Source organism: Prorops nasuta, unplaced genomic scaffold (assembly GCF_024137725.1).
Source record: "Prorops nasuta isolate Cenicafe-Biocafe unplaced genomic scaffold, Cenicafe_Pnas_1.2 PNAS00026, whole genome shotgun sequence".
In the NCBI taxonomy this organism is placed as follows: Eukaryota; Metazoa; Arthropoda; class Insecta; order Hymenoptera; family Bethylidae; genus Prorops; species Prorops nasuta.
Genome location: NW_027116823.1, coordinates 2271037 through 2280121, shown reverse-complemented (window position 1 = coordinate 2280121; position 9085 = coordinate 2271037). Strand labels below are relative to the sequence as shown.

Genomic DNA, 9085 nt, shown 5'->3' with positions numbered 1-9085 from the left:
GTTCATGAAACAACTTCAAGGGATGCTATTGATCAGTCTGAACAAAATAATGAAAGTATCGGAACAATGTTTCATTTACTCTAGAGTAACAAATCTATTTAAAAGGAAAAAAAAATTTTGGGAAACGCTTAAGAATTTTAGAATTATCGGCCTGGACGTTACAGTACATATACAGGGGCCAGGATAACTCACTTTCGGTCAGAGAGTACATATACAGGGGCTAGGATAACTCACTTGGGGTCAGGAAGTACTTCTATGGGACTAGGGTAACTCAATTGGTGTCTGGGAGTACTTTTATTGGACCACGGTAACTCACTTGGGGGCAGGGTGTACTTATAAAGGGGCTAGGGTAACTCACTTGGGGTCAGGGAGTAGTTATAAGGGACTAGGGTAACTCACTTGGGGTCTGAGAGTACATATAAAGGGGCTAGGATAACTCACTTGCGGTCAGAGAGTACATATAAAGGGGCTAGGATAACTTACTTGGGGTCAGGGAGTACTTCTATGGGACTAGGGTAACTCACTTGGGGTTTAGGAGTACTTATAAAGGGGCTATGGTATCTCACTTGGGGTCAGGGAGTACTTCTATGGGACTAGGGTAACTCACTTGCGGTCAGAGAGTACATATAAAGGGGCCAGGATAACCCACTTGGGGTCAGGGAGTACTTATATAGGGGCTAAGGTAACTAACTTGGGGTCAGGGAGTACTTCTATCGTACTAGGGTAACTCACTTGGGGTCTGGGAGTACTTATATGGGACTAGGGTAACTCACTTGGGTCAGGGAGTACTTATAAAGGGGATAGGATAACTCACTTGCGATAAGCGAGTACTACTATGGGACTACGGTAAATCACTTGCGGTCAGAGAGTACATATAAAGGTGCTAGGATAACTCACTTAGGGTCAGGGAGTATTTATAAAGGGGCTATGGTAACTCACTTAGGGTCAAGGAGTACTACTATGGGACTAGCGTAACTCACTTGCGGTCAGAGAGTATATATAAAGAGGCTAGGATAACTCACTTGGGGTCAGGGAGTACTCATAAAGGTGATAAGGTAAATCACTTGGGGTCAGGGAGTACTTATAAAGGGGCTAGGGTAACTCACTTTGGGTCAAGGAGTACTTATATGGAACTAGGGTAACTAACTTGGTGTCTGTGAGTACTTATATGGGACCAGGGTAACTCAATTGGGGCCAGGGTGTACTTATTTAGGGGCTAGGGAAACTCCCTTGGGGTCAGGGAGTACTTATAAGGGACTAGGGTAACTCAATTGGTGTCTGGGAGTACATATAAAGGGGCTAGGATAACTCACTTGCGGTCAGAGGGTACATATAAAGGGGCTAGGATAACTCACTTGGGATAAGGGAGTACTACTATGGATCTACGGTAACTCACTTGCGGTCAGAGAGTACATATAAAGGTTCTAGGATAATTCACTTGGGGTCAGGGAGTACTTATAAAGGGGCTATGGTAACTCACTTGGGGTCAGGGAGTACTACTATGGGACTAGGGTAACTCACTTGCTGTCAGAGAGTACATATAAAGGGGCTAGGATAACTCACTTGGGGTCAGGGAGTACTTATAAAGGTGATATGGTAACTCACTTGGAGTCAGGGAGTACTTATAAAGGGGCTAGGGTAACTCACTTGGGGTCAAGGAGTACTTATATGGGACTAGGCTAACTCACTTGGGGTCAGGGAGTACTACTATGGGACTAGGGTAACTCACTTGCTGTCAGAGAGTACATATAAAGGGGCTAGGATAACTAACTTGGGATAAGGGAGTACTACTATGTGACTACGGTAACTCACTTGCGGTCAGAAAGTACATATAAAGGTGCTAGGATAACTCACTTGGAGTCAGGGAGTACTTATAAAGGGGCTATGGTAATTCACTTGGGGTCAGGGAGTACTACTATGGGACTAGGGTAACTCACTTGCTGTCAGAGAGTACATATAAAGGGGCTTGGGGTCAGGGAGTACTTATAAAGGTAATATGGTAACTCACTTGAGGTCAGGGAGTACTTATAAAGGGGCTAGGGTAACTCACTTTGGGCCAAGGATTACTTATATGGGACTAGGGTAACTCACATGGTGTCTTTGAGTAATTATATTGGACCAGGGTAACTCACTTGGGGCCAGGGTGTACTTATTAAAGGGCTAGGGTAACTCACTTAGGATCAGGGAGTACTTATAAGGGACTAGGGTAACTCACTTGGGGTCTGGGAGTACATATAAAGCGACTAGGATAACTCACTTGGGGTCAGGGAGTACTTATAAAGGTGATAAGGTAAATCACTTGGGGTCAGGGAGTACTTATAAAGGGGCTAGGGTAACTAAGTTGGTGTCTGTGAGTACTTATATGGGACCAGGGTAACTCACATTGGGCCAGGGTGTACTTATTTAGGGGCTAGGGAAACTCACTTGGGGTCAGGTAATACTTATAAGGGACTAGGGTACCTCACATGGGGTCAGGGAGTACTTCTATGGGACTAGGCTAACTCACTTGGGGTCAGGGAGTACTTCTATGGGACTAGGGTAACTCACTTGGGGTCAGGGGTTACTTATATAGGGGCTAGGGTAACTCACTTGGTGTCTGGGAGTACTTATATGGGACCAGGGTAACTCACTTGGGGCCAGGGTGTACTTATAAAGGGGCTAGGGTAACTCACTTGCGGTCAGAGAGTACATATAAAGGGGCTAGGATAATTCACTTGGGGTCAGGTAGTACTTATAAAAGGGCTATGTTAACTCACTTGGGGTCAGGGAGTACTTATATGGGACTAGGTTAACTCACTTAGGGTCAGGGTGTATTTATATGGGACTAGGGTAACTCACTTGGGATAAGGGAGTACTTATAAAGGGGCTAGGGTAACCACTTTGGGCCAAGGAGTACTTTTATGGGACTAGGGTAACTCAATAGGTGTCTTTGAGTACTTATATGGGACCAGGGTAACTCACTTGGGGCCAGGGTGTACTTATTTAGGGGCTAGGGTAACTCACTTGGGGTCAGGGAGTACTTATAAGGGACTAGGGTAACTCACTTAGGGTCAGGGTGTATTTATATGGGACTAGGGTAACTCACTTCGGGTCAGGGAGTACTTATGAAGGGGCTAGGGTAACTCACTTTGTGTCAAGGAGTATTTATATGGGACCAGGGTAACTCACATGGGGCCAGGGTGTACTTATTTATGGGCTAGGGAAACTCACTTGGGGTCAGGTAATACTTATAAGGGACTAGGGTACCTCACTTTGGGTCAAGGAGCACTTATATGGGACCAGGGTAACTCACTTGGGGCCAGGGTGTACTTATTTAGGGGCTAGGGAAACTCACTTGGGGTCAGGGAGTACTTATAAGGGACTAGGGTAACTCACTTGGTGTCTGGGGGTACTTATATAGGGGCTAGGGTAACTCACTTGGTTTCTGGGAGTACTTATATGGGATCAGGGTAACTTACCTGGGGCCAGGGTGTACTTATAAAAAGGTGAGGGTAACTCACTTGCGATCAGAGAGTACATATAAAGGGGCTAGGATAACTCACTTGGGGTCAGGTAGTACTTATAAAGGGGCTATGGTAACTCACTTGTGGTCAGGGATTACTTATATGGGACTAGGGTAACTCACTTAGGGTCAGGGTGTATTTATATGGAACTAGGGTAACTCACTTGGGGTCAGGGAGTACTTATAAAGGGGCTAGGGTAACTCAATTTGGGTCAAGGAGTACTTATATGGGACTAGGGTAACTCAATTGGTGTCTTTGAGTACTTATATGGGATCAGGGTAACTCACTTGGGGCCAGGGTGTACTTATTTAGGGGCTAGGGTAACTCACATGGGTCAGGGAGTACTTATATGGGACTAGACTAACTCACTTGGTGTCTTGGAGTACTTACATGGGACCAGGGTAACTAACTTGGTGTCTGTGAGTACTTATATGGGACCAGGGTAACTCACTTGGGGCCAGGGTGTACTTATTTAGGGGCCAGGGTAACTCACTTAGGGTCAGGGAGTACTTATAAGGGACGAGGATAACTCTCTTGGTGTCTGGGAGTACAAATAAAGGGGCTAGGATAACTTACTTGCGGTCAGAGAGTACATATAAAGGGGATAGGATAACTCACTTGGGGTCAGGGAGTACTTCAATGGGACTAGTGCAACTCACTTGGTGTCAGGGAGTACTTATAAGGAGCTAGGATAACTCACTTGGGGTCAGGGAGTACTTATCAAGGGGCTAGGGTAACTCACTTTGGGTCAAGGAGTACTTATATGGGACTAGGGTAACTAACTTGGTATCTTTGAGTACTTATATGGGACCAGGGTAACTCACTTGGGGCCAGGGTGTACTTATTTAGGGGCTAGGGAAACTCACTTGTGGTCAGGGAGTACATATAAGGGACTAGGGTAACTTACTTGGTATCTGGGAGTACATATAAAGGGGCTAGGATAACTCACTTGCGGTCAGAGAGTACTGTAACGTCCAGAGTTGTACCATTATTAAATTTAACACGATGCTCAATTACAATTTCATATCATTGCTGAGCCTCTAGGTAGCGTTATTATTCTTTTAAATAAGGCGTCGTAGGTAAGGAAAAATAAAACCCTGGGCGTACAAAATGAGAAGGAAAAGTGAAATTCAAAATTGGAAACAATATAATTCAAATATTACCTGGTGATGAACAACAATAATAAAAAAAAAACAATGAAGAAGGTAGAAGGGAGACTCTCCTGTTGCTGCTTCTCGGACTACGGTCGTCGTCGCCGTAGGGAACCAGGGATGATTGTGTTAGTGTTTGGTGAAGAGAAAAGTGTGCACTGAGTCAATTAGCGAGAAAAAATTTTAATTTGATAATGATTTCGCTTGGTTACACACAAAAAAAAATATAAAAATAATTGTTCGTTTGTATTTTAACAAAATTATAACGCAAAGCTTTGTCTCACTTTCTAGGTTCGAAACTTATGCAAATTCTTGAATTTTACTTAATCGAAGACGTACGAGATGAGTGAAAGTAATTTAGAAAAAATATGAGTCTAACTTGAAAATGAATGAAAGAATGCATGCGGCGCCCATCCGCTCCGCTCTTAAATAATTAGCTGGGGGGAGGACGTCGCGTCGTCTTCAGCCAATCAGAAGGCGCTACTGCCTAAGCTTGGGTACGCTAGAGAATGAGACAAAGGGTGCTGAGCTTGCACCTTTTGTATACAATCGTTTACTTATAACTAAACGCAATTATTAAATAATATTAACAAAATTTAAAGAGTAATACGGCATTAGCCGTCGCATGAGCAAAATGTGTCCTAATCCGGACGCGAGAGAAAAGTAATAATAAAAAAAAGGAAAAGGAGGAAACTGCAAGAGGAAAACGATCACCGTTTTAGGGTAAAAAAACCCATAACAATTAAATTGTTAAACGGTTGACCGCTTCCAAGGGCAAGTTATATAAAAAAAAAGTATGCACGTGGCTACTTGTGGTTCGATATCCCGTTACTCATGGGACCTGATATCTAATGTTTCTTATTCCTATGGTTGGACTTATATAAACGGTGGCCCGAATGGTTACGGAGAAGAAAAAAAAACGTTAAAATAGTTAAGCGTGAAGGAAAAATGCCCGAATGGTTACGGAGGAGAAACGCTTAATATTTTATCGCAATTATGTTCCCCATGGTTTATTGGGGTTAGGAAAAACGAAATTCCAATATCTATCTTCGTAGATAATGGAATTTACAAAGGTTCGATTGTTTTCTTTTCGCTGAAGGGTTTCTCTATTCAAATAAAAAGCATGCTTGCAGCAAAGGCATGTGTTAAGTGGGGCGATGAAAAGCAATGATCTATGGCAGATGTTTCAAAAGATGTGGTTAATATCTTTTGCAGCTTTAAGACGGTGTTGGCGAATTGTTGCTAGGATACTTCGTTTGTTATCCGGAAGAACGGCCTCGCAATAGGCACAGATCCTTTGGGCTGGATTGGTCCTAACATACTTGTATAGTAACCGCTCACAAACGAAAAGTTCCTTTGGGGCCATGCTGGTGACAGAATGGATTTGGTGATTAAAAATTTGGACACAGGATGTATTAGAGATGGAATAGAATGGCATAAGGCAGTAAGCGTGAGATCCGCTGACTAGCGTCTGAGAGGAACCCTTATCGCGAGTAACGTGACTAACGGTGGGGTTCCAGGAAACAAATAAAGAGAGAGAAAGAGAAGAAAAAGAAAAGAACAAAATTAGTATTTGTTAAATAAGTCAATCAAAAGAAGGGGGAAAATATGGGGAATTGAAAATGAATAAAGGAAAGATTGTTTAACAATCGAGTTAAGGGGAAAAATATGGAAAGTTGAAAATGAATAAAGGAAAAATTGTTTAACAATCGAGTTAAGAAGGGGAAAAATATGGAAAATCGAAAGTGAATAAAGGAAAGATTGTTTAACAATCGAGTTAAGGGGAAAAATATGGAAAATTGAAAATGAATAAAGGAAAGATTGTTTAGCAATCGAGTTAACCCATTAACGCCCAAAACGGCAAGAATCAAAGGTTTACTTTGCGATCAGATTTAAAGTGCTAAATCTTTTTGCACATATCGCAAAATACCTTTACTTATGTTTTCGAGGTCGCTCTACAAGATGGTATAATTTAAATTATGATTTGGTTGCGTGAAAAAAAGATATAGTGACTTTTTCCTCAAAAAGTGCTAAAAATTTTGCGACAAAAATTTTAAAAGTTAAATTTTTTACTAAAATTTGATGTTCTTCTTCATTAAAAATGGGCACAAGTTGGCACAAACATTCCAAAGTTTCAAAATATCGTCCGTAGGAAATGAAAAATTCTTGATGGTCGAAGCAAAATGGCGGCAAACACGATTTTTTGTTACAAAATTTCACAAGCTTTTTTCTCATCAATTACGAACTTTATTGAAAATTTCCCAAGGATAAAAATGTCTTATAATTAATTGAAAAATATTCTAAATTTTTTTCAAATTTTTTATAAACAATTTTTTAAATTTCAGTCTCGTAATATTAGGAAAAATAAAAAATTGTTTATAAAAAATTTGAAAAAAATTTAGAATATTCTTCAATTAATTATAAGACATTTTTATCCTTGGGAAATTTTCAATAAAGTTAATAGTTTTTTAGAAAAAAATATTAATCTCGTTTACAAGCTGAAATTGGAATATTTTAGCATTTTTTAGGGTCACAAGTCATTGATATTTAGTAGGTTACTTATCTTATACCCACATTTTTTCTATTTTCAATACTCTTTCTTAATGTTTGTTAGGAAAGCATGTTTTGCAAACATATGCGTTGCATCCTTTACAGAATTTGTATGTTTTTATGGGACATGATGATCATTTGCTCTGCTTTTCTACACGTTTGGATACATGAGTTTGTGTAATTTCTTTTTCTCGATTTGCTAAATAATGCTTAGCAATATCTAACGCAAACTCTTTTGTAAACTTTTTATTCCCGGTACTAGCAGTATTATATATAACAACCGAGTTCGTAATAGATGCCTGAATCAAACGTGTAAAAACTACCCATGTCCATTTTTTACTTCTGATGCTGGGCAATAAATTGTTACAGTGAGCATCATGAGTATCAACCCCTCCCATATATTTGTTATAAATATGAAAAGCGTGTAGAAATTGGATTTCTTTCTTTTCATGTTCTTTAGAACTATAACGCTTTATTGGAAGAGTTGGATTTACACCTGCCGCCGTAGATGCTATGGACACCGGCTTTGAATCCATTACAGTGATGTAATTTATTTGACTATTTTTGTCATTTTTAACAGCAAATGTTCCTCTCTCTGCCTTCTTACATATTTCGTTTTTAATTTTAACTCTATCATTCCTAATAGTACCTGTGGCTCGTAATCCTATATTTCGTAAGTGTAAAATTAAATCAAAACTTGTGAAATAATTATCAAAATAGACATGGTAAAGATTTATCTTTCGAGGAGTTGTATTATGAAGGAAATCTTATAGTAAATTCATTACTACTCTGCTACCTAATGCACATTTCATCAGCACATTCGTTTCTATTTGATTCTTACCACAGTACAAATCCCAACCTAAGAGATAACCTTTACTAGTATACAGTCCCCACATTTTTAATCCAAATCTTATTGGTTTTCCTCTAATAAATTGTTTCAAGCTCGTTTTGGCATATGATTTTATCATCATTTCATCAATTCACATTGCAGTTTGGAAATATCCAAATTGAAGAATGTTTTTTTGGAATAAGTTTATCAAAGAACGTACTCGCCATCCTTTATCATTTGGATTATTGTCTGATGCTTTAGAATATTTTATATGAGCTTTTATACTTTCGAATCGATTACGAGACATTACTGACGAAACGACGTTAGCAGACAAAAAGGGATCAGTTGACCAATAGTCGCGTTGTGATTTTCTTTTGTTAAAGCATGAAAAAATTAAAATTCCTATAAATATATCTAAATCAGATCAAGAAAGTTCAAAATTATTTTTCTTTGTTGCTGCACTAATATAATTTTTGATTTCATCAGAAAAAAAGGATTCGAATAATTGAACTGGTGTACTTTGCACAATCATTTTTTTCTGGCTGTCAGATAACAGTGTCTCATTTTCAATTTGATCTTTACACTTTTTTTCACCGTCAACCCAGTTATACTCATGTTCTGCATCTAATTTAGTTAAATTTGCAGAATAACCCTGGTATACTTTTTTATATGACGTACAAGGAAAATCATTATAATTTTCATCGTCTGAACCAGAATCATTATCGCCAGAATAATTAGGATCGGGAATCAAAATTATTTGACTAGAATCTTCATGTGAACTATCATCATCAGATTCAATTTCTGACATTCGAACTTGTCGTTTTCTCTTCGACATTTTTCAATTATCAAATATTTAAGAATATAAAAACTTTAGATAAAGACTATATAAAACGGTACATGTGATGTAAGAAAAATAATTGATATAAAAAAAGAAATATAATAAAGAATGAAGAAAAACTTGTAGTAGACCGTTGATGATAGATTTCACTTCAATCAAAAAAAGTAAGCGCAAAAATTTTTGCATACCGTCAGTGAATCTTTTTAAAGCTTTA

The 9085-nt window shown here is 39.0% G+C and overlaps 1 protein-coding gene across 1 annotated transcript; it reads right to left on the bottom strand.

Annotated features, from left to right (window-relative positions):
* Positions 1-7338: 7338 nt before the first annotated feature.
* Positions 7339-8868, bottom strand: LOC136782414 (piggyBac transposable element-derived protein 3-like). The gene is made up of 4 exons (XM_066741838.1): positions 8553-8868; positions 8189-8435; positions 7990-8128; positions 7339-7941 (listed from the first exon to the last, which is right to left on the bottom strand). Exons 1-4 carry the CDS (start codon positions 8866-8868, stop codon positions 7339-7341), a joined length of 1305 nt encoding a protein of 434 aa, XP_066597935.1.
* Positions 8869-9085: the final 217 nt, after the last annotated feature.

Excerpts from the sequence above, each read along its gene's own strand:
- LOC136782414 (XM_066741838.1), bottom strand. The coding sequence starts at position 8,868 with ATGTCGAAGAGAAAACGACAAGTTCGAATGTCAGAAATTGAATCTGAT. Across the intron at positions 8,129-8,188 it reads GGATATTTCCAAACTGCAAT|AGGAAAACCAATAAGATTTG; the intron begins GTGAATTGATGA and ends ACAATTTATTAG. Across the intron at positions 7,942-7,989 it reads GTGCATTAGGTAGCAGAGTA|ATAAATCTTTACCATGTCTA; the intron begins GTAATGAATTTA and ends ACTCCTCGAAAG.